The sequence below is a fragment of the Pholis gunnellus genome (genome assembly GCF_910591455.1).
Source record: "Pholis gunnellus genome assembly, chromosome: 7".
Taxonomy (NCBI): Eukaryota; Metazoa; Chordata; class Actinopteri; order Perciformes; family Pholidae; genus Pholis; species Pholis gunnellus.
The window spans coordinates 621026-646847 of record NC_136533.1 but is presented as its reverse complement, the minus strand read 5'-3'; the positions used below and the strand labels follow the sequence as shown (position 1 = coordinate 646847).

General features: G+C 40.4%; 1 protein-coding gene across 2 annotated transcripts in view; it reads left to right on the top strand.

The window, feature by feature from the left end:
- Window positions 1–25822, top strand: part of dgkzb (diacylglycerol kinase, zeta b) — a gene marked incomplete at its 5' end in the record, with an annotated part of 45903 nt that overhangs the window by 8907 nt on the left and 11174 nt on the right. Inside the window, 28 exons of one of the 2 annotated variants that reach the window (XM_079162338.1) lie at window positions 5342–6327; window positions 7120–7228; window positions 8511–8606; window positions 9283–9360; window positions 9433–9489; window positions 10071–10139; window positions 10228–10299; window positions 11362–11478; window positions 12138–12212; window positions 12553–12654; window positions 13303–13385; window positions 13498–13558; window positions 14205–14318; window positions 15742–15882; window positions 15971–16049; window positions 17823–17878; window positions 17957–18019; window positions 18806–18879; window positions 18959–19070; window positions 20026–20225; window positions 20312–20412; window positions 20522–20646; window positions 23172–23241; window positions 23331–23371; window positions 23449–23651; window positions 23799–23885; window positions 25315–25383; window positions 25642–25676. In XM_079162338.1, the coding sequence (XP_079018464.1) occupies window positions 5342–6327; window positions 7120–7228; window positions 8511–8606; window positions 9283–9360; window positions 9433–9489; window positions 10071–10139; window positions 10228–10299; window positions 11362–11478; window positions 12138–12212; window positions 12553–12654; window positions 13303–13385; window positions 13498–13558; window positions 14205–14318; window positions 15742–15882; window positions 15971–16049; window positions 17823–17878; window positions 17957–18019; window positions 18806–18879; window positions 18959–19070; window positions 20026–20225; window positions 20312–20412; window positions 20522–20646; window positions 23172–23241; window positions 23331–23371; window positions 23449–23651; window positions 23799–23885; window positions 25315–25383; window positions 25642–25676 (3475 nt within the window). Of the gene's footprint in view, window positions 1–5341; window positions 6328–7119; window positions 7229–8510; window positions 8607–9282; window positions 9490–10070; window positions 10140–10227; window positions 10300–11361; window positions 11479–12137; window positions 12213–12552; window positions 12655–13302; window positions 13386–13497; window positions 13559–14204; window positions 14319–15741; window positions 15883–15970; window positions 16050–17822; window positions 17879–17956; window positions 18020–18805; window positions 18880–18958; window positions 19071–20025; window positions 20226–20311; window positions 20413–20521; window positions 20647–23171; window positions 23242–23330; window positions 23372–23448; window positions 23652–23798; window positions 23886–25314; window positions 25384–25641; window positions 25677–25822 lie in introns of those variants that run through there. The other variant, XM_079162339.1, reaches the window with a different exon arrangement.

Sequence of the window (25822 nt, the reverse complement as noted above, 5' to 3'; positions counted from 1 at the left end):
CACCTTTTAATGAATTAGTCATGTTTGTTCCTCCTCCTGACGTCATCGTGATGTCTTCAGGGACACCATCCAGGTGCATTATGGGAAATGTAGGCTCAAGTGTTTCTGGGACTAAAAGTCTCCAACTCTGCTGCTCAGATTCTAAACATCAGAATGTGATTTATATATTATTTATGTTTGAGCATCTTCATATTGATCTGAAGTTATTGATCAGTTATTGATCAGTTATTGACCAGTTATTGATCAGTTATTGATCAGTTATTGACCAGTTATTGATCAGTTATTGACCAGTTATTGATCAGTTATTGACCCCCACTGATTCTCATCCCCAGGAAAAATTCCTACCTAATTCCTTAATTGTTAAATGTTCTGCACCTCCCGTCATGTCAAATTCCTTGTATGTTCAACATATCATAGCAATAAACGGTTCTGATTCTGACTCTGATTCTGATCAGTTATTGATGGGTTATTGATCAATTATTGATGGGTTATTGATGGGTTATTGATCAATTATTGATGGGTTATTGATGGGTTATTGATGGGTTATTGATGGGTTATTGATCAATTATTGATGGGTTATTGATGGGTTATTGATGGGTTATTGATGGGTTATTGATCGGTTATTGATGGGTTATTGATGGGTTATTGATGGGTTATTGATGGGTTATTGATCGGTTATTGATGGGTTATTGATCAATTATTGATGGGTTATTGATGGGTTATTGATGGGTTATTGATGGGTTATTGATCGGTTATTGATGGGTTATTGATCAGTTATTGACTTGTTTGATGGAGTCGAGCTGCTGATGAACACGTTACGTTTTTAACCTTTTTTTATTCAAAAAGGAACAAACAATATTGTTATTGATTCATCTGAATCTTTGTTCATGAAAATATCAAGAAAAGTCAAAAATAAAAACCTGTGAAAAGTTCTAAAAGCTTTTAAATAATTTAATAACGTGATGTGATTGTTATTAAAAGTCATTTTCATAAAAACAGACTAAATCAAAGTTTTCCTTTGACACTGACATTAATCATATTCATCACTTGATTAATTGCGTTGTATTCAATATTCAATGATTATTTGATACATTTATAATAAATGTATTATTATTATTATATCGATTTAAACACCATCAGGACAAAACTCAGTTTTTAATATATATTTTATTTATAATATTTGTGCTAAATTAAAAGTGTAATCGATCAAAATGAATATTTTATGATTTATTGATAGTTTTCAGATTGGTTTTATATTTTGATGGTTTTATGATGTCATCAGTCTATTAATTGATTAGGTCTTCGTAATCAATAAATCGATGACATCATCAGTGCGTCATCGATCCGGGTCCTGAGGGGGCTCGAGACCGGTTGCCATGACGCTCGCTCCTCAGCAACCACACAAGCAACCGGTACAATGGCGTCACGTGACCACCTCGTCTGATCTCTTGTTGATCCGGATCCATAATTCAGCAGCAGCCTTGAAGTGTTAATGAGGAGAGAGACAGACTATTATGGGATGTTGGAGAGCTGCTCCTGGATCAGTTTGTCCCGGGTTGGTCCTGTTAGGGAGCGGGTCCTGGATCAGCTCCGTGGTCCCGGATCAGGCAGCAGAGCGGCTCGTGCAGCTGCTCTGGGATCAGATTAGTGAAAGAGTTATTTTAAACAGCAGCTTAGTGTTGCTCCTCTTCCTCCTCCTCCTCCTCCTCCTCAGCGGACCGAGTCTTCCTCTCAGGTTGTATCACAGCTCTCTGATGGTTTCTGACAGTTTCTGTGGTTCTGGTTTAGTTCTGGACCTGGACCACCTCAGTCCTTCTGTGTGTGTGTGTGTGTGTGTGTGTGTGTGTGTGTGTGTGTGTGTGGACCACGGTACTCTTTATGATCTTTATTTGTCTCTACAGGTGTTGTGATGTGTTTTTATTTTTAATGGACCTTCAGCAGCTTTAATGCTTCATAAAATGTGTAAAATGATCCAAATTCAGCTTCAAATCAGAAGTTTTCGTGTTTTTATCTCCGTCAAGCTTCAATGTGATTCACTTCGTTGTTTTATTGTGTTTCTATGTTTCTATGTTGGATGGATGTTTGTTTGTTTGAATATGTGGAAAATGATTTATCAAATGAGACGTTTGATCAGATTAGATTTAGTTTCCTGTTGACACGAGCTGTGTTTTTAATGCACATTTCAAAAAAGGTTTTGTGGACGTTCAGTTCTTCTCTGGATGTGTTGCCTGATGAACAACCAATAGATGTTTAGAGGCTCAATAACTCAATATGTTGATGAAAATAATAAAATCAGTTTGACACCAATATTTTTGGCATTATATTCAAATTGAATCATGTTATTTTTGGTGTATTTGCCATATTAACGTATTAGAATCTTCAGGATGTCGACTTGAACACAAAGACTGACTTTGAAATATAACAATTATTTTTTTGTCTTTAATTAAATGTTCAATTTATCCGTAAAAGAATGTTGGTAATAATTTATTTAATGAATAATTTCCTCCAGATCTGAGGACACTTTAATATCTGTTAATTCATCGCTATAATAACGTTGTGATATTCATATTATCACATATTGAATTTAGAGATCACTAAATGTTTAAACTGCAGCTGTTGTGTAACTGATGAAGGTTAGCACGCTAATATGTGATACGTTTAACATTAGCAGTTTGTTTTTCATGATTCATATAATTGATTATCATAGATCACTGAGATCATTTAGAAACATGCAGAAATATGACAAACACACATTCATTATTATGAATAATTATTATTATTCTGTGTATTATTAGAGCAGCAGGACAACGTTTCAAGTGTTTTGGGCTCTTCAGGGTGAACAGATGTTGACTACAGCTGCAGACGGTGTTTTGATAGATAAACTTTATTGTCCTTGAAATCTGTCTTTTGCACGCTGCTATATTGTTTAACAGTTATCTGGCTGTTATTGGTGCACATTGTTTAACAGTTATCAGGCTGTTATTGGTGCACATTGTTTAACAGTTATCAGGCTGTTATTGGTGCACATTGTTTAACCGTTATCAGGCTGTTATTGGTGCACATTGTTTGACAGTTATCTGGCTGTTATTGGTGCACATTGTTTAACAGTTATCAGGCTGTTATTGGTGCACATTGTTTAACAGTTATCTGGCTGTTATTGGTGCACATTGTTTAACAGTTATCTGGCTGTTATTGGTGCACATTGTTTAACAGTTATCAGGCTGTTATTGGTGCACATTGTTTAACCGTTATCTGGCTGTTATTGGTGCACATTATTTAACCGTTATCAGGCTGTTATTGGTGCACATTGTTTAACAGTTATCAGGCTGTTATTGGTGCACATTGTTTGACAGTTATCTGGCTGTTATTGGTGCACATTGTTTAACCGTTATCAGGCTGTTATTGGTGCACATTGTTTAACAGTTATCTAGCTGTTATTGGTGCACATTGTTTAACAGTTATCAGGCTGTTATTGGTGCACATTGTTTAACCGTTATCAGGCTATTATTGGTGCACATTGTTTAACAGTTATCAGGCTGTTATTGGTGCACATTGTTTAACAGTTATCAGGCTGTTATTGGTGCACATTGTTTAACAGTTATCTGGCTGTTATTGGTGCACATTGTTTAACCGTTATCAGGCTGTTATTGGTGCACATTGTTTAACTGTTGTCAGGCTGTTATTAGTGCACATTGTTTAACCGTTGTCAGGCTGTTATTAGTGCACATTGTTTAACCGTTATCAGGCTGTTATTGGTGCACATTGTTTAACAGTTATCAGGCTGTTATTAGTGCACATTGTTTAACCGTTATCAGGCTGTTATTGGTGCACATTGTTTAACCGTTATCAGGCTGTTATTGGTGCACAACATCAATAGTGAGACTTTTGACCTCCAGCTGTTATTAGTGAACGCACCGCCGTTACTGTCACTATGAGGAACTATCATTTAGTGTTGATTCTGGTCCCTGTGGACTACAGTGGTAGTGTCTCTGAGCACCAGACTCCCTTTAGAAAACGTCTCATTTACTACAGCAGGGTCTGACAGTCTGCCCCTCTCAGTCCTGGTTCTCCCGTGCCTCCCTTCCCTCCAGCGGGTCTCCAGCAGAGAGGAGAAGCTCTGCTCCTGGAGGAGGAGGAGGAGGAGGAGGAGGAGGAGGAGACGCTGCTGCTGCTGCTGCTGCTGGGAGCTGAGCTCTCCTCCTCCCTACGGAGCTTCAGATTAAACTGAGACTGGTTCATATAGAAGATCAGGACTAAACTGAGACTGGTTCAGGACCATTTAGAAGGTTCAAAAACCCTGTAATGATCTTGTGTTAAACTCTTCTTCTCTGAAACCAGTCAAACACTCAGGATGTCGTCACAGACTAATTACTGGAGTGTTGTTGTTGTTTGGAGGAAGAGAAGCCAGCATGTAGTTGAGGCCTTAACACTGTTCCTTCCTGTTGACATTCTGCCCCCCCCTGAATGTTTTATTATTCATGTTCCTCAGAAACAGCAGTTTGTCTTCCACAACATCTACTAGTGATGATGTGTTCACGCTCATTCTGGAAATCAGCAACTTAGTAAACCTGGAATGAATTTAATTGACGTTTATGTTGCAGCAGCTTCCACACAATAAAGTTTCACTGACTCAGTAGAACTTGTGTTTCTAGTCTCTGGTCTGTGATCATGTTTCATTGAAAACAATCAATCAGTGTTTAAACCAATCAGAGGAGCGCTAGTAACGTTAGCAGCACCGCTAACGGCTAACCAACGGAGGTTCACTTCAGTTACATCATGATGCCTTCAGGCTCTGCTCAGTGAACATGAGTACTGGCTGAAGCTACATTATAACGTTATCATGATCAGGAATCTATAAAAGATAGATTTTTTTTTTCTCTTTTTTTTCTCTTGTGATGATCTGATCCGTGATCAGGTTTAAAAACTGTAGTCGGATACATAACTTTAGTTACAAACCGAGGTGGTCCAGTGGTTTTATACAGAGCTGAAGTCATGATGTCACTTCCTGTCTTGTCTCAATGAAATCTTTCATTCAGGGTTTCTTTCATCCATGAATCGACTCGACTCCACTGTCCAACTATTATTACAGACACCTGAACTAACCACAGACACTGGAAGAACTAGAACCTAGAAGTCACAGTTGAACTTCGGCTCTCTATAAAACAGATTATTTTTGTTTTTAATGGATGAACTACACTTCCTGTAGTTTTCTTCTAATAAAGTATATATAATATATAATATCTTAGTATCTCCTTAAGCTCTTCACACCAAGCTAACTACTTTTTGCGCCCAACAGCCAGAGAGGAGCATTTCAGACATCTTCCTTGTCTCTCCGTCCATCATGGACACGTTTTTCCGCCGTCACTTTAAGAGGAAGGAGGTGGCTCTGCCGGCGGGGGCGGAGTGTAATTCGGTCAACCAGCGGAGGCCCAGCGTGGCCGTCCCGACCAGCAAGGCCCGCCGGAGGTCCAACGCCGGGCTGCCGTCCTCCTTGCTGACACAGCGGCGACGCCCCAGCGTCCAGCTGCAGGGGGCGCTGCCGTGCGCCGGAGGGGGGCGTCTGGCGAAGACGTCCCTGCACAGCAGGTGGGCGGGGCACGTCCGGCGGCGCTCCAGCACCACCACCCCCAGCCTCAACCCCAGGTTCGCCGTGCGCAGGAGGAAGGTGGGCAAGCTGCGAACCATCGACACGCACCTGCTGGGCCCGTCCATGCTGCTCGCCAGCCTCATCCAGATGGCTGAGGAAGAAGAGGAGGTGGAGGGGGCGGGGCTACCGGCTGGAGAGCAGCAAGTGGAGGTGAGGGGCGGGGCCGGCAACAGGAGGATGTTCTCCCGCTCCAGCAGCCTCCAATCGGACAGCAGCGATTACTCCACCGCCAACGACAGCCAATCAGAAGCCAGCCAACCGTCCGAGGAGGCGGAGCAGCTGGCGGAAGAGGAGGAGGACGAAGACGCCTCCTGGTCACACGTCTCCTCTTCCTCCGACCGCCCGTCCTCCTCCGGCCTGGAGGTGATGAGAGAGACTCCTCGCCCCCCCCCAGCGTGGCGGCCCCTCATCCGGGCCCCTCGCTGCCTGAGGAGGAACTCGTCTCAGCTGTTCTCAGGAGATGCAGCTCCTCTCGGCCGCCACCGGGCATCCAGCCAGAGGAAGAGGAGGAGGATCTCCACCATCTCTAAGGCCGGGAGCCCCTGGCCGGGGAGGGGCCCCCCGCTGCCCAGCCGCAGGAGCTCGGTCCACTGCCTCCACCAGCCGGCCTTCTACCGGGGCCCCGGGGCCCTCAGCCCGCTGGGCTACGCCCACCTGGAGAGCTGGAGCAGCTTCCTGCTGTATGTAGACCTCCAACACGGCGGCTCAAGTTTAGCTGAATGTTACTGAGAGAAATCTGGCTGCAGGTTTATTCCACAACAAACCTCAACGAGTTTTAAATGATTCACGTTTCATCAAGTTCATCATAAAACACAACACCTCATCCTCTCACTTCATTAAAGTCGTGAGATGATTAAAATGGTTCTCAGCTGGAGATACACACGTCTGAAGCTCATTGATTGATCACAGCAGAGCAGCTCTGTTGCTAAGTTCAAGGAATGGATGTGTGTGTGTGTACTTATACAACTGTCGTTGTGTGGACCAGTTAGAACCATAGAGCTTGTGAGGACACTTTTGGAAACGAGGACTTTTTGTCTTCTCTTCTTCAAAGGCTTGTTTAAGGGTTCAGACTTTAAAGGTTTAAGTTCATATCAGTATCCTCTCAAAGGTAAAACAACAGGTGTGTGTGTGGGGGGGGGGGGGGGGGGCAGGAAGTGTTCAGCACACTGTCCTCAAAATGCAAATAAAGTTTCATATTATAACAGAAAGAGAGAGTATCTGCTGCTGATTCTTCAAAAGAATAAAACTAGTTTCACATCATTGTAAATCAATGCTTCATTTATTTTAGGTTTCAGGTAACCATAGCAACGACTATAGGTATAACATGTAGAATATATTTTTGGTCATGAGATATTAAAAGACATTATATTGCTCCATTAAACTCGTTTTAGACAAAACTACAACTAATAAAACGTATAAACTGATCTGGAGTCTGTTTCCTTAGAAGGTCTTTTGTCCTCTTGTGGTTTCAGGAAAGCGATGGCGAAGTCGGGTCTGCAGGACGCGGCAGCTCAGCCCAACGCGGGGATGTCCGGACAGACCGACCTGCTGCAGGAGCCCAACAGCATCGTGGACTGGAGCGTGAGTCACTGCTGGACCAGCCAATCATCATTCAGCTTCAAATGAGTCAATCAATGAGGAAACCTGATTTTTTAAAAATCAGTCCGGATGTTAAAACCAGAAAGCAAAGAAACTTCCTCCTTTTATTTGTGTATGCGACTTTCCATAAAAACCCATTTGGAGACCCATGGTAACCATGGTCACATACCTAGGCTGTGTAGAAATGTGTATTCATAATTCAATCTGAAGCTTATTTATGTTGATATATTGTTATCTATAAGTTATTTAAACATTATTTACTTTCACAAATTCTTCAAAATCCTCAATAACCAGACTTTGCAGTTAATGCACGGACGTAAAGACCTGACTTGCGGATTCAACAGCCACTTCCACGTTCTGCCTCTAAGTCCACGCCCTGAATCTGCATATCGTTATTTTCGTAATTTTATTGGCTATACGAAGGGTGAGTCATCACAACGATTGGTTGCAATTGGCTCGAGTTTTACACGAAAGAAGAGAGGCGGGCACTGTCATTCAATATGGACTCTCGTTGGCTATTGTAGTCTGTAGACAGGACATGGAAGCTCCTAATAGGTCAAATGAGGTGTCAATCTAAACATCACAATGCAGCCGCCATTTTGAGATACAGAGACCGGCAATGTTTACATGTGTACTGGAGTTACGTTGGAAAATAGATCACTAGTTAGCATATCTGCCGGCTAATTCGAAATGATGCAACAGCAGTCCTTGGGTATTTATGGACGTAATAATGTGTTTTGGACAAAATATTTTACTGGATTGGATCGTCTGGACCCTTAGCAATGTAACAAGACCGTTTTTGTCAGACGTTTATGGATGGGGGAAGTACTATGAAGCATAATTGGTGAGTTGCGTCGATATTTTAACTGGTTGTTTTGGGGTTGGTGGTCTGACAGAGGCGTTGAGTGAACCTGCTGTTGTGATTGTATCTTGAAATGGTTTGCATAAATCGAATTACAAGAATTTTAGCTTTCTAAAGAGATATCACATTAGTACCTACCTTTTACATAGCAGTTGTGTACATAACACAGATGTACACTAAACACTCTGATGGCAGCGGGCGGGCCGTCGGAGTGGTAACAGGTTAAAGTTAACTCAAACTGTCTGAATGATTTGGGCCTTTGAAATGGTGTTCTTTTAAAATCAAACATTATTTGTAAAGACTTTTTAAATTGATATTTAAATGTCAGGTTTATATTTTTATGTTTGACTCTGTCAAACAAAAAAGCTTGTAGAAATGTTTTTGATTTGTTTTCCATCCCAGGATAACGCCCAGTTCGGGGACCACATCTGGTTTGAGACCAGTGGCTCTGGAGACTTCTGTTATGTTGGCGAGCAGTACTGCATTGCTAAGTCACTGGTGAGTCATGGCGCCCCCTATGGTCACAAACTGTACTTCCTGTTAATGAAACAGTGCTAGTGTCTTAAACTGAGGGGACTGTACACATGTTAAGACCTTTTATAATTTTATTTAGACCCTCCTCTTGACTAAGAAATACAAAATTGCATATATATTTAAAATATGTAAAAGTGTACAAATACTTTAAGATGGTGTGTTCCAATCTGAACCTCAATACTTTAACATAATCATTTTCACATTAAAAAAATCATAAACAGAAGAGTGGAAATTAAATATTTTTCACTCTGTTAATATTTGACATGCATATTTTACTGAAGTACAAACATACTCAAACTGTGCATTAACGTATGTAACTTAAAAAAAGTAACACATTTTAAGTTTAACTAAACATAACCAAGTACTTTTGTTGCGTTATTGTTTGGTTTCAATTTACAACATTGGCCACGTGTTTAAAACTGCGACCGTAATCCGGGAATCCGAAAATACATTTCTTTCCTTCTTCACACCAAGAATTGTGACACATTTACCGTAGTGTAGTTCTGCTTTCTGTTAATATAAGTATGATGGTTTAAAATCACTAAAGACCTCACTTTACTCTCAAATATTCAGACTACCCTCTGTTACCGCGCTATTAATATGCATCCCAATTCAGTAAATCTGTTGTTATTTTCTGCAGCAAAAGTCAGTGGCGAGGAAGAAATGTGCCGGCTGTAAGATATCGGTCCACACGATGTGCATGGAGCAGCTGGAGAAGGTAAATCTTCTGAACAGGTTCACTCAGATTCTTCTTTCGTCTCTGCTCACAGTCCCTCATCTCTTTGTTCAGATTAATTTCAGGTGCAAGCCATCATTTAGAGAACCAGGATGTCGGGCCATTCGAGAGGTCAGTCTGAGGAAATGTTTTCTTTAAACCCACTCACGCAGATTTCATTGTGACATTCACCGATGTTTTCTTATTTTGGATTTATTCTTTAGTATAAACATAATCTGTACACCATCAAGAACATGCTTACCTACATATGAGAGCTGACAAAATAATTTGTTGCTTATGGTGTAAATTTATCCATGACAAATGGGATCACTATAAGAGCTTTTCACCGTATTTAACAAAGCATTTTGGTCTTTTAAAATAAATAAATATTACTCTAACACTAAATCTATCCCATCTATCTTCTTTTGTTATTTAAATAACATATAAATCCGCTACTGATCCTACTTTCCACATGTTCAACAATTCTACTGTTTAAGAACACTTCACGAATCTGACATAAACTTTTCTTAGGAACTTTCTGAAGAACAAATTTAAGAAAAAGTCATCAAGATAGTGGTGAATAAGGCCCATCGTCATTGTTGTAATAACTTCTATAATTCACAAGATGATCAGAACCACTTCAATGTGAAAAGTTCACGTTCAGAATATCAAGACAGGAACTGAAATCTTATAAATCATTTGTTGTTTTTCAGTCCAACGTTGTGCGACACCACTGGGTCCACAGGAGACGTCAAACAGGGAAGTGTCGACAGTGTGGGAAGGTGAGCCTCCATCAGTCACTCAAAGCTCTTTCACTGATAAACTGCAGAGTCTGAGAGCTAACAGGGCCTCCTCTTTTATCACCAACAGGGATTTCAACAGAAGTTTTCATTTCACAGCAAAGAGATTGTTGCCATCAGCTGCTCGTGGTGCAAACAGGCGGTAAGTTCACAGTCAGAGAACAGAAACTTGAAGTTTCACATTAGTTAGATATTTCAACATCCAAATATCAGATTTTGATAATGGCCTCGTGTCTTCATGCCGTGGTGGAGAAAATATTTTGATTATTTACGATAGTTAAAGTACTAATACTACTCTGTTACAGTAAAAGTACTAATACCACTTATCACAATATTACTAATACATTAACATTAACAATAGTAGTAACACATTAACATCGTTAACATTGTTACTAATACATTAACATTATTGACATTGTTATTTAAAAATTCACATTATTTTTAATACATTTACATCAACATTTGTACTATACATTAACATTATTAGTAATGCATAAATAACCCATGAAGCATGTGACTTTGGATGTATTCATAGCTAGTTCTTTTGGACCAGTTGTTTTGAAACCTGGAGTGTGTGGCGGCTCTCTATCATAGATCTGAATTAGGAATTTAACACCTTAAACCACATAAACACAATAAAAATAAAACACTCTGCTGGTGCCCCCATAATAAAGAAGAAAAAAAAGAAAGAGGAGGAAGAATTTTGAGGAAAATCTTCCTGATAACATTTGTGACCAACAAGAGAACAATTGCATGGCATTTGTTTACATTGTTTTTACTCTTGAATGTTGCCGTGTGAACCCAAATGAACCAGAGCAACAAATGGAACAGTTGTATCAAATTAGTCCTGAACAGGAACAAAAAGCTTAAAACATGTGATGTTTCTGGAGCGATGAGGAAGCTGTGACCGTCCCCACATTAATAAATTAAACTAACACAAATGGTTTTCCATCATTTGACTGGAGCTCTTTTCATCACCTTTTCTTCTTGTGCAGTGATTTAATAGCACTGACTAGCTGTTTGTGTATATCTTACTAATATTCACACAACAGGAGTGGATGGAAACAGGACTTCAGTCAAGTTTTATTTTACACATTTTATAGAAATTTGGTTAAAATGTGTACAAACTTAAGATGGAAAACATGCTTATGGCACAGTCTGCCTGCATTTTAGTATGGTGACTTCCTGTCTGTATGTTTTTCAGTACCACAATAAGGTAACGTGCTTCATGCTGCAGCAGATAGAGGAGTGCTGCTCTCTGGGAGCTCACGCTGCCGTCATCATTCCTCCTACCTGGATCATCAGGGTCCGCAGAATACAGGTACACACATATGTTTGTCTCGCTGTACTTGTGAGGACCATATGTATTCCCTGGCTCCTAACCCTTACCATCACAACTAAAGGCGTCTCTGCTGACTATAACTCTAAACTAGACCTAATTCCAATATGAACCTTCAACCAGTCCAAAATGTCTTTATGTCAAATTACTCGTTAATCCCTCAATTTATCAGCAAAATTCAAAATCATTAAATGTGTAGGTAAATGGTTTTCATTCAACAGCTACATTACTTCTTGCACTATTTTAAACCTAGTCATAATCACTGATTTAGCACTTAACACCACAATTTGTATCATGACAGCGTATTTTGGGTACTACACTAAGTTATTGAGCAGTTTATTTTTCATTTTATTATTATCACTGTATGTATTTTCCTTATGACCAACACTTTCTTCTCAGACAAGTAGAAAGAGAAAGTAGAACAGAACATGACGGTTCTTCACTCATTGTTTGGACACACTTTAAATTGTGTGTATATGTGGAGTTGGCTTTACGGTCCCCACAGGGGAGGTTGGTCCCCACAATGTCAGTGTGCCATCAGGTCCTCATACTGTTCAATAAATAAGCGTAGATACACACACATACACACACACACAGACATATATCTTCTGATGTTGTTGTGTTTGTCTTCCTTTGTTCAGTCGTCTCTAAAGTCGAGTAAAAAGAAGAAAAGGACGTCGCTGAAATGCAACAAATCGAGCAAGAAGGGATCAGAGGTGAGGAAGTGACCGAACTCAACATTTTACAAATCTAAAGCAAAACTTCTTTAAGGTTTCAGCGCGGATGACAGATGTAAATTAGCTTCTAGCTAACAATGGTACAGCTAAGGAGCTGTGCACTCTCCCTGTTAAATAAATAGAACTTACAGCCTACAATGCTTTGAATCATGCGTCCTTTGAGTCTGACTTTAATAACCTGACATTTTAAAAGGAGTCTTTTGAGAGGTTGTCATATAATTAGAATATCTGTTGTATTAAGGTTAATGAGTTGGGATGATGTAATGTGATGAGTGGTGTAAATGTGTTTTTCGTCTCCTGGGTGTTTTTGCTCCGTCAGATCCAAGATGGCCGCTGGAAGCCCTTTCTGGTGAAGCCCCTCCCCTCTCAGCTCATGAAGCCTCTGCTGGTGTTTGTTAACCCGAAGAGTGGAGGAAACCAGGTAGAGTCACAAGGGCCTCATTTCATCTGAACATGTTTGAATCTGAATTTATTTTAAGGATAGCCTCTTGAGATGTAGCATCTCATTATCAAAGGGTTTCCTATAGACATAAATGCAAACACATACAGACAAAACATAATTGATATAATATAAACTACAAATACGGACAGCTCGCTGACCCTTCCCCTCCCCCACCTCAGCCCTCAGCCATTGTACAAGAAATACAAGGATATGATAAATTAACAATTCAAATGTTTATTGGAATTACTGGGGACAATGAAAAGGGATATTGCATGAAGTGAAGCTAGAGCATTAATAATGCAGCAATTTAATTAGCATTTTGTATTTTATAATATCAAGAAAACGTGATGAGCATATCGTTGTTGAAGAACCTCAAATATAATTTAAAAATGTTTTCAACTGCAATATCCATCATCAAATATTTGTTTTGTTCAGCCAGTAAAAAATAAATTAAATTAATAATGAATGACAAAAGACGCAAATCCTCATATTTAAAATTGGACCCACAGAATGATGAAGAAATGATATTAACCATTGATTGAATTTGCAAAATGATACACTATTAATTTTCTGTTGATTGATAAACAGAGTAATAGACTAACTGTTTTTAATTTATTTTGTTTTCAGGGAGCCAAGATCATCCAGTCCTTCATGTGGTACCTGAACCCTCGGCAGGTGTTTGACCTGACGAAGGGAGGACCCAGAGAGGGGTAAGACCAGACCGGCACAGGGTGCATCCCAATTCCCTTTTTTTCTGTTCGGAGGAGTGAGGAGTGAACCGCTGAGGAGATCTTCAGGCTTTACTTTGTGTTTCTCCTGCAGGTTGGAGCTGTACGCCAAAGTGCCCAACCTGAGGATCCTGGCCTGTGGGGGGGACGGGACAGTGAGTCCAACCTTAAACTTAAACCTAAACTTGCCTAACCTGCACTTAGAGCACACTCAACCTCAATCGACAGAGAGCTGCAGGGACGATGTGTTTCTGTCCAACAGGAATTCATCGTCACCGCCTCCCTCCACAAACAGCCAATAGGAATTTTCCATTGGATTTTGAATTATTGCAGAAAGTAATGTGTCAGATAAACTTTATGATACTTACACTTTTTGTTCAAACAATCTTCACGATTTTTTTAGACAATTCAATTAATGTGAGCAGATTGAACAACATAACAGTTACAAAACATTCAATGCATATGACATACATGATTCATATGAAAGTAGTAATAATAGTAGTGCTACTAATAATAGCAGAGTAATAATAGAAAAATGATGACTAATAATAATAACAGACGGTGTACTTATATTAGAACATAATGAATAAAAGCAGTAATAAAATAAATGTGACTAGCTAATGTTCTCCTGACCAAAATGTTTCAAAACTGATGAAAATGCTGTGAGAGTTAAGCACGTTTCGAAAAAATGTATGTGATAAAAAGTATGCCGTTATTCCATTTAGAAAGTGGTGTCCCTATGAGTAACCTCCTAGACTGAAGTCCCCACGATGTAGCAAAAATGTGTGTGTGTGTGTTCAGGTCGGCTGGATCTTGTCCGTGTTGGATGAGCTGAAGCTCCGCCCTCAGCCTCCTGTAGGTATCCTCCCTCTGGGGACCGGAAACGACCTAGCGAGGACTCTCAACTGGGGAGGGGTGAGATATACTGGGGTTTAACTGGAGTTATACTGGGGTTTAACTGGAGCTCGACTGGGGTTTAACTGGAGTTATACTGGGGTTTAACTGGAATTATACTGGGGTTTAACTGGAGTTCTACTGGAGTTTAACTGGAATTATACTAAAGTTTAAATGGAGCTCTGCTGGGTTTTAACTGGAGTTATACTGGGGTTTAACTGGAGCTATACTGGGGTTTAACTGGAGCTATACTGGGGTTTAACTGGAGTTATACTGGGGTTTAACTGGAGCTCTACTGGGGTTTAACTGGAGTTATACTGGGGTTTAACTGGAGCTATACTGGGGTTTAACTGGAGCTATACTGGGGTTTAACTGGAGCTATACTGGGGTTTAACGGGAGCTCTAATGGGGTTTAACGGGAGCTCTAATGGGGTTTAACTGGAGTTATACTGGAGTTTAACTGGAGCTATACTGGGGTTTAACGGGAGCTCTAATGGGGTTTAACTGGAGTTATAATGGGGTTTAACTGGAGCTATACTGGGGTTTAACGGGAGCTCTAATGGGGTTTAACTGGAGTTATACTGGGGTTTAACGGGAGCTCTAATGGGGTTTAACTGGAGTTATAATGGGGTTTAACTGGAGTTATAATGGGGTTTAACGGGAGCTCTAATGGGGTTTAACTGGAGCTATACTGGGGTTTAACGGGAGCTCTAATGGGGTTTAACTGGAGTTATAATGGGGTTTAACTGGAGCTATACTGGGGTTTAACTGGAGTTATACTGGGGTTTAACTGGAGCTCTAATGGGGTTTAACTGGAGTTATACTGGGGTTTAACTGGAGCTATACTGGGGTTTAACTGGAGCTCTAATGGGGTTTAACTGGAGCTATACTGGGGTTTAACGGGAGCTCTAATGGGGTTTAACTGGAGCTATACTGGGGTTTAACTGGAGCTCTAATGGGGTTTAACTGGAGTTATACTGGGGTTTAACTGGAGCTCTAATGGGGTTTAACTGGAGCTCTAATGGGGTTTAACTGGAGTTATACTGGGGTTTAACTGGAGCTCTAATGGGGTTTAACTGGAGTTATACTGGGGTTTAACGGGAGCTCTAAAGGGGTTTAACTGGAGTTATACTGGGGTTTAACTGGAGCTCTAATGGGGTTTAACTGGAGTTATACTGAGGTTTAACGGGAGCTCTAATGGGGTTTGACTGGAGTTATACTGGGGTTTAACGGGAGCTCTAATGGGGTTTAACTGGAGTTATACTGGGGTTTAACGGGAGCTCTAATGGGGTTTAACTGGAGCTCTACTTGCCTGCTTTTCACAGTGGTCCTGATGCAGTGTGAAGGATAGAAGTAATACTACAGTATAAAAATACTTCAATACAAGTTCTGCATTCAGATATTCATATTATTACAGTTTGAAAGTGTCTCTCCTCTCTCTCAGGGTTACACCGACGAGCCGATAACAAAGATCCTCTCACACGTTGAGGACGGAAACATCGTCCAGCTGGACCGATGGAACCTGAATGTGGAGGCGAACCCCGAGGCCCGACCGGAGGACCGTGACGAGCATCAGACTGACAAGGTCTGCGGAGAGTCTGAGACTCATTACATGAGAGGTCACGTTCAGTCAGACGTCTTTAACCACGGTGATTCTTTCTGCTGTTTCTCAGCTTCCTATCGACGTCTTCAACAACTACTTCAGTCTGGGCTTCGATGCTCACGTCACGCTGGGCTTCCATGAATCCAGAGGTCAGTCTGAACACTCTGAGGCAGGAAAACTCAACTTTAGCAAAACGACAGGACAGATTGGCGATAAACAAACATTCATACCATTTATCAGATAAACTAAACAAACAGGCCATAACTCACCTTTATCTATTTGAGGATATTCAGGGTTCAGTCTGTTTTGATAATATAATATATTTTCATGTTTTTTTCAGGCCCTCTGGCTCCTTATTGACATTCATTTTATATTTATTGTGAGTTTGAAAACCTCCTAAACAGTTGAGTATCACTGCACTAAAGCCTCTTTCACACATAGTCCCCAGTTAATTACTGGGATAACCTTTCAGTCACACACACATATGTTCAAAACATTTCCATCTTAATAATAATAATAATTACTTTATTTATATAGCACCCACAGCTCAGTGAGACAGTCAAAAACTAAAATAAAATAATTAAAATAAAATGTAGTCATATAATTCAGTAAAATCAACAAATAAAATAATAAAACAGAAAAGCAACGACATGAAAGTCAATCTTTAAAAATGTGTTTTAAGAAGTGATTTAACTTACGGATGCTGAATAAAAGACTTTGTATTTCTTATTATTTATCGAGAAGCTTTGTCGAAAAATGGTAAACAGTAATGGAGTCTTGTGATTGGTCGGTTTGTCTTCTGTCAGACTCGTCTCTGTAACGTTGCTGCTTTCATTCACAGCATTCTCTTCTTATATGAAATGTTTGGAAGTCTTTATGAGGAAAGCTGTTCTGTCAGAGGCCGGATTCTTAAAATTTAGACTGAAATTAAAAATAAAAACAAGTTTTTACAAATAATTCAAACATTTTGAAATTACTTCAACAAAGTAAAAGTATAACATTTAGTACTTTTGATGGTTTACTGACTTCAGAGAAGTTGAAATGAATAATACATATTCCAGCTGCTATAATCAAACATCAAAGAGATCTGTATCTGTTAATGTGGATCATCAATGATCAATAATCAGTATCAGCCATAAAAGTTATATTTGCTCCTTCTTTTCTTTTGTCCTGAGGTTCCTCCTCCTCTCTCCGTTATCTTCACTGCTCCTCCTTTATTTGTTCTATTCTCATCATCCACTTCCTCAGTGACCTCATCACCCAACAGGGACCAATAAAAGCTCTCTAATTAAATTTAAACCTCACATAATGAAGCCGAGAAACCAAACGATGGATGGAAATGTAAACAAGCTGAGTTTGTTCCTTCCTTAGTTTCATCCGGATAAAGTGGTTATGAATCTGTGTTTAATGTCACAGATGGTTTTTAATCGCGATTAATCTCATTGTTATGTTAAAGTTCAACAATGAATTCTAAGGTAGTGTAGCATGTGTTAGCTTGTCTCTGTAGCATGTGTTAGCTTGTCTCTGTAGCATCTGTTAGCTTGTCTCTGTAGCATGTGTTAGCTTGTCTCTGTAGCATCTGTTAGCTTGTCTCTGTAGCATCTGTTAGCTTGTCTCTGTAGCATCTGTTAGCTTGTCTCTGTAGCATGTGTTAGCTTGTCTCTGTAGCATCTGTTAGCTTGTCTCTGTAGCATGTGTTAGCTTGTCTCTGTAGCATGTGTTAGCTTGTCTCTGTAGCATCTGTTAGCTTGTCTCTGTAGCATCTGTTAGCTTGTGTTGCTTTAGTTTCTCTAAACTTCTCCCACGCGCTGCATCCACGTAGTCTGAAGACTTCCTGCACCGCTGCCCGTGAGCAAGGCGGTAATAAGACGTTAGGTTGCCCAGCACGAATGCAAATACAAACACTTTGTTTTTTCTTTCAGAGGCGAACCCAGAGAAGTTTAACAGCCGCTTCAGGAATAAGATGTTCTATGCAGGAGTAAGTGTAACTCTGTTATTATCATTATGACTTTATTATTATTATTATTATGATTTATGCTGTGTGTGTGTGTTTCAGACAGCCTTCTCAGACTTCCTGAGCGGGAGCTCTAAAGACCTCGCCAAGCACATCAGGGTGGTGGTGAGTCTTTCTCCAGCTTCCTCATGAAGTTCCTGTTCTCCTCTCGAGCAGCGACATCATCTCACAACAAATATGGACGCAAATCAACGACGAGAGACAAAACATTTCCCGCTTGAATCACACATATGATGTTTATCAATTTAAAAAAAGATACTTTTGCAGCAAGAAAGTCTCATTTTGTCACGTTAGCTAGCGGCGAGCTAGCTAACGTGACGGCCATGTTGGAACTTTGTGTCTGTATCACTGCATCAGTCTGTTAGTTAACTTCTTATATCCATCACAGTTAGACCAGATTATCTGTTTTTTTTAAATATGTAAACCTGATAGAAGACTTTATAAATATGATTTAAAAATATGTGAAGCTTTATTGTAGTTTTTATTTAAGAAACAGGAGGAAGTAGTGACTTTGTTGGGGACTACTTTCAGTGGCGGATTAATCCACATTTGGCTGCTGACACAAACAGAACAGAATAGAACAGCAGTTACATTTATTCAAAATAACTCAAATATGTTGAACATTTTTCTATATAAATAGTTCCATGTCACATGATATCAGCTTCCTGACCTTCTGTTTCTCACGTTTTAACTGCTGCTCTGGAAACATGAATTTAAATAAACAGAAAATTACAACCATCTGTTGAAAACATGTCTTATATTTAATATAAAACAAGATTCACCTGAATAATACATAAATATAAATACATATCGTCAGTATTGCTGCAGGATACTGTGTGTACTGTGTGTACAGTCTGTGTACTTGTATTTAGTCTGCGTCTCCCTCCTCAGTGTGACGGTACAGACCTGACGGCCAAAGTCCAGGACCTGAAGCTACAGTGTCTGCTCTTCCTCAACATCCCCAGGTACGCTGAGCCGACTGTTTTCACGGCTCCAGTTTAAACCAGAATGAAGACCACTGACCGGTCTCTCTGTGTGCTGCAGATACTGTGCCGGCACCGTGCCGTGGGGTCACCCCAGTGAACACCAGGACTTTGAACCGCAGCGCCACGACGACGGCTGCATCGAGGTCATCGGCTTCACCATGACGTCTCTGGTGAGCTGTCAGACCACACCAGACCACGTCAGACCACACCAGACCACGTCAGACCACACCAGACCACGTCAGACCACATCAGACCACACCAGACCACGTCAGACCACTTCAGACCACGTCAGACCTCGCCAGACCACATCAGACCACACCAGACCACATCAGACCACACCAGACCACGCCAGACCACGTCAGACCACGTCAGACCACTTCAGACCTCGCCAGACCACATCAGACCACGCCAGACCACGCCAGACCACGTCAGACCACACCAGACCACGTCAGACCACTTCAGACCTCGCCAGACCACATCAGACCACACCAGACCACACCAGACCACATCAGACCACACCAGACCACATCAGACCACACCAGACCACATCAGACCACATCAGACCACGCCAGACCACACCAGACCACGTCAGACCACGTCAGACCACGTCAGACCACTTCAGACCACGCCAGACCACGTCAGACCACGCCAGACCACGTCAGACCACATCAGACCACGTCAGACCTCTACGGCCACATGCACTCTCATGCACTTGCAAAGAAGATCACTTTTCAGACGAAAAAACAAAACAGCGCATGCAATATGCTAATGTTTGTTGTTTGTGTCTTGGTGACCTGCGGTTGTTGTTTGTGTCTTGGTGACCTGCGGTTGTTGTTTGTGTCTTGGTGACCTGCGGTTGTTGTTTGTGACTTGGTGACCTGCGGTTGTTGTTTGTGTCTTGGTGACCTGCGGTTGTTGTTTGTGTCTTGGTGACCTGCGGTTGTTGTTTGTGTCTTGGTGACCTGCGGTTGTTGTTTGTGACTTGGTGACCTGCGGTTGTTGTTTGTGACTTGGTGACCTGCGGTTGTTGTTTGTGTCTTGGTGACCTGCGGTTGTTGTTTGTGTCTTGGTGACCTGCGGTTGTTGTTTGTGTCTTGGTGACCTGCGGTTGTTGTTTGTGTCCAGGCCACACTGCAGGTGGGCGGTCACGGCGAGCGGCTCCATCAGTGTAAAGAAGTGACCCTCACCACCTACAAGTCGATCCCCATGCAGGTGGACGGAGAGCCCTGTAAACTGGCTCCCTCCATCATCCACATCAACCTGAGGAACCAGGCCAACATGGTGCAGAAGACCAAGAGGAGGATCTCCATGCCCCACCTCAACGAGTAAATTCTACACCAATCCATCACACGTTCTGAGTCTTTACTGCAGTAAAAGTACTAATACACTCTGTGAAAATACTCCACTGCAGTCAGCAGCCGGTTCCTGAGAAGCTCCAGATCAGAGTGAACCGGATCAGCATGGGGGCGTACGAGGCTCTGCACTACGACAAGGACCAGCTGAAGGAGGCCTGTGAGTCAGTGAAGGGTTAACTGTGATCAGATCAATAAGAAGAAGAATTAAATATCAGCTGTTTGATTATTTAGGAGTTGATTAAATGATCTCTCTGTCCTCCTCTCAGCGACTCCTCTGGGAGTCATCACCGTCCCCGGAGACAGCGACCTGGAGACCTGCCGTCTGCTCATCGAGCGTCTGCATAAGGACCTGGACCAGGTCCAGGTCCAGGTCCAGGTCCAGCAGACACAGGTATCAGGAGGATCAGGTCTAATGATGGAGAGTCGTGATAATACTGATGATGATAATATAATAATAATAATAATAATCTGCTATGACAACTAATAATAATCATGATAATAATGACAATGCTGCTACTACTACCACCACTAATACTACTACTACTACTACTACTACTACTACCACTAATACTAATACTACTACTACTACCACTAATACTAATACTACTACTACTACCACTAATACTAATACTACTACTACTACTACTACTACTACTACTACTACTACTACCACCACTAATACTACTACTACTACTACTACTACTACTACTACCACTAATACTAATACTACTACTACTACCACTAATACTAATACTACTACTACTACCACTAATACTACTACTACTACTACTACCACTAATACTAATACTACTACTACTACTACTACCACTAATACTAATACTACTACTACTACCACTAATACTACTACTACTACTACTACCACTAATACTAATACTACTACTACCACCACTAATACTACTACTACTACTACTACTACCACTAATACTAATACTACTACTACTACCACTAATACTACTACTACTACTACTACCACTAATACTAATACTACTACTACCACCACTAATACTACTACTACTACTACTACTACTACTACCACTAATACTAATACTACTACTACTACCACTAATACTAATACTACTACTACTACCACTAATACTACTACTACTACTACTACTACTACTACTACTACTACTACTACTACTACTACTACTACTATCACTAAAACTAATACTGCTACCACTACTACTACTACTACTACTACCACCACTAATACTACTACTACTACTAATACTAATACTACTACTACTACCACTAATACTAATACTACTACTACTACTACTACTACTACTACTACTACTACTATCACTAAAACTACTACTGCTACCACTACTACTACTACTACTACTACTACTACCACTAATATATTTACTAACAATAATACTAATGAGTTTATGATGATAATATTGGTAATAGTAATAATAATAATTATAATGACGATAATAAAAACTTTTTTTTGAGTAGAGAACAAACAGACGCATCATAACAACGTTAGAGGATGAATCAAACATCAGAGATTGTTGTTAATAATGTTCAGAGATGGTTATTAATAATGTTCAGAGATTGTTGTTAATAATGTTCAGAGATTGTTGTTAATAATGTTCAGAGATGATTATTAATAATGTTCAGAGATGGTTATTAATAATGTTCAGAGATGGTTATTAATAATGTTCAGAGATGGTTATTAATAATGTTCAGAGATGGTTATTAATAATGTTCAGAGATTGTTATTAATAATGTTCAGAGATTGTTGTTAATAATGTTCAGAGATGGTTATTAATAATGTTCAGAGATTGTTATTAATAATGTTCAGAGATGGTTATTAATAATGTTCAGAGATTGTTGTTAATAATTTTCAGAGATTGTTGTTAATAATGTTCAGAGATGATTATTAATAATGTTCAGAGATTGTTATTAATAATGTTCAGAGATTGTTGTTAATAATGTTCAGAGATTGTTGTTAATAATGTTCAGAGATTGTTATTAATAATGTTCAGAGATTGTTATTAATAATGTTCAGAGATTGTTGTTAATAATGTTCAGAGATTGTTGTTAATAATGTTCAGAGATGATTATTAATAATGTTCCGAGATGATTATTAATAATGTTCAGAGATTGTTATTAATAATGTTCAGAGATTGTTGTTAATAATGTTCAGAGATGGTTATTAATAATGTTCAGAGATTGTTATTAATAATGTTCAGAGATGGTTATTAATAATGTTCAGAGATTGTTGTTAATAATTTTCAGAGATTGTTGTTAATAATGTTCAGAGATGATTATTAATAATGTTCAGAGATTGTTATTAATAATGTTCAGAGATTGTTGTTAATAATGTTCAGAGATTGTTGTTAATAATGTTCAGAGATTGTTATTAATAATGTTCAGAGATTGTTATTAATAATGTTCAGAGATTGTTGTTAATAATGTTCAGAGATTGTTGTTAATAATGTTGAGAGATGATTATTAATAATGTTCCGAGATGATTATTAATAATGTTCAGAGATTGTTATTAATAATGTTCAGAGATTGTTGTTAATAATGTTCAGAGATGGTTATTAATAATGTTCAGAGATTGTTAATAATGTTCAGAGATTGTTGTTAATAATGTTCAGAGATGATTATTAATAATGTTCAGAGATTGTTGTTAATAATGTTCAGAGATGATTATTAATAATGTTCAGAGATTGTTGTTAATAATGTTCAGAGATGATTATTAATAATGTTCAGAGATTGTTGTTAATAATGTTCAGAGATGATTATTAATAATGTTCAGAGATTGTTGTTAATAATGTTCAGAGATTGTTATTAATAATGTTCAGAGATTGTTGTTAATAATGTTCAGAGATGATTATTAATAATGTTCAGAGATGGTTATTAGTGTCTCTGCTCCTCCAGGACGGAGACCTGATGAAGGGGGACGGTCTGTCTCCTCACAAGTTGTCCATGAAGTGGTGTTTCCTGGACTGTAAGTCCCCCCCCCCCCCCCCCCCCCTTACAGGTTCTCAGAGTCCGTCCCTCACAGAGAACCTGATCCTGGTCTTCTTTGTGTTCCAGGTACCACAGCAGACCGCTTCTACCGGATCGACCGGGCTCAGGTGTGCCAGCAGAACCGGATCAGCTTCATGTCTTTTCTCTCTCTGAACTCATTCTGTTTCTACTGGTTCTGGTTCAGGAGCACCTGAACTACGTGACGGAGATCTCTCAGGAGGAGGTCTACATCCTGGACCCGGAGCCGGTCGTCACCGAGACGGTCGGCACCTCCCCCGGCGTGCCGGACCTGCTGGATTCTGAGGAGCACCAGGACCACCGGGACCAGGACCAGCAGAGACAGTTTGTCTTCCCGGTCTCATCGGTCTCCCCATCAACCCCCCCGAGGTGAGAGATGTCTGAAATATTATTAATAATAATAATTTAACAACATTTATCTCAGAGTCAAAGATAAATGTCTGTCTGTCTGTCTGTCTGTCTGTCTGTCTGTCTGTCTGTCTGTCTGTCTGTCTGTCTGTCTGTCTTGTGTTCCAGACTCAGAGACCACAGAAAGAGGATCTCCAGTGACAGTTGTGTGTCTGAGGTTTTGTCTCAGAGTTCCTCACAGAGCGCCCTCTGCAGGTAGTGAATGTGTTCACATGACTCATACAGAAAAGATTTAAAAGACACGTTAATGAGTAAAACCAGACCTGAACAGCAGTCAGTAATTAATAAATATTCTCTATATTAGAAATATTCATATGTGTTTCCTGTAGAAAGGATCAGATCAACAAAGATAACTTTATCTTGCTGGTCGACACAGTCAGAGTACTGAATGTGTACTTTAGTTATTTTCACATTTATGATAAATCATTTTTATCATTTCACATAAACAGGAAATAAAACAACAGTTTGTCTGGTCATCATGTGTCCATGTACTAGTTCAATCAGGAGAGACGTGTTTTATGGTTTAACTGATTTATTACACATGCATGAAATATGAAAAGTGCAAAGTCTTTGGCGATTGGACCTCATCCTGAAGTACGCTCAGCGAGGGTCGGGGTGCTGGTCCAACAGGCCGGACCCCCCTGGAGTCCAGACGCTGGTGGTGAAGGAGTTCACTCTGATGATGAATCAGCAGCCTGTGATGCTGACTGGAGGTGACGGGTGGAGGAGGGAGGAGGAGGGAGGAGGAAGGAGGAGGAGGAGGAGGAGGAGGAGGAGGAGGAGGAGGAGGAGGAGGAGGGTCACGTCTGCTCAGCTGAAATGACAACTGACAGCAGCAGAGAGACTCTTTGAAAGCTGACAGCAGCGATGTGATTGGCTGAAGGAAGCTGTGTGTAGAATCTGGTTGGTTACTTAAAAGTGCACGCCCCCAATCAGCTGATCGAGTAACACCAGAGAGCAGAGACAGAGCACCTACGCTGGAGCTTCACTCATGTGTATATATGTACTGTATGTATATACACACATACTGTATATACATACACACATATACCTTCATGTATATGTATATGTCTGTCTGCTTGAAATACCTCATGGTACTACTTACAGTCCACATATGTTTTACCTCATACAGTACACATACATGGTACTTCATGGAGTACACATACAGTACATGGTACTTCATGGAGTACACATGCTGTACATGGTACTTCATGGAGTACACATGCTGTACATGGTACTTCATGGAGTACACATGCTGTACATGGTACTTCATGGAGTACACATACAGTACATGGTACTTCATGGAGTACACATACTGTACATGGTACTTCATGGAGTACACATGCTGTACATGGTACTTCATGGAGTACACATGCTGTACATGGTACTTCATGGAGTACACATGCTGTACATGGTACTTCATGGAGTACACATGCTGTACATGGTACTTCATGGAGTACACATGCTGTACATGGTACTTCATGGAGTACACATACAGTACATGGTACTTCATGGAGTACACATGCTGTACATGGTACTTCATGGAGTACACATGCTGTACATGGTACTTCATGGAGTACACATCCGTAGTAGCTGACGTCTCATTGTGTCTCGTGGTCTGAAGGAGAGGAGCAAAGATTGTTAATGTTCATCGCTCCAACACAACGCTGGCTGACTTCAGACCCATCGTTAGGTATGACATCATCAGTGTGTGTGGTATGACATCATCAGTGTGTGTGGTATGACATCATCAGTGTGTGGTATGACATCATCAGTGTGTGTGGTATGACATCATCAGTGTGTGTGGTATGACATCAGTGTGTGTGGTATGACATCATCAGTGTGTGTGGTATGACATCATCAGTGTGTGTGGTATGACATCAGTGTGTGTGGTATGACATCATCAGTGTGTGATCTTCTCTAACATTGATCTGATCTGTCTCTCTCACAGTCCTTCCAGAGTGACCTCACACGGCCCTCAACAAGGTAACCCTAACTCCTAACCCCTAACCCCTAACCCCTAACCCCTAACCCCTAACCCCTAACTCCTAACCCCTAACTCCTAACCCCTAACCCCTAACTCCTAACCCCTAACTCCTAACCCCTAACTCCTAACTCCTAACCCCTAACCC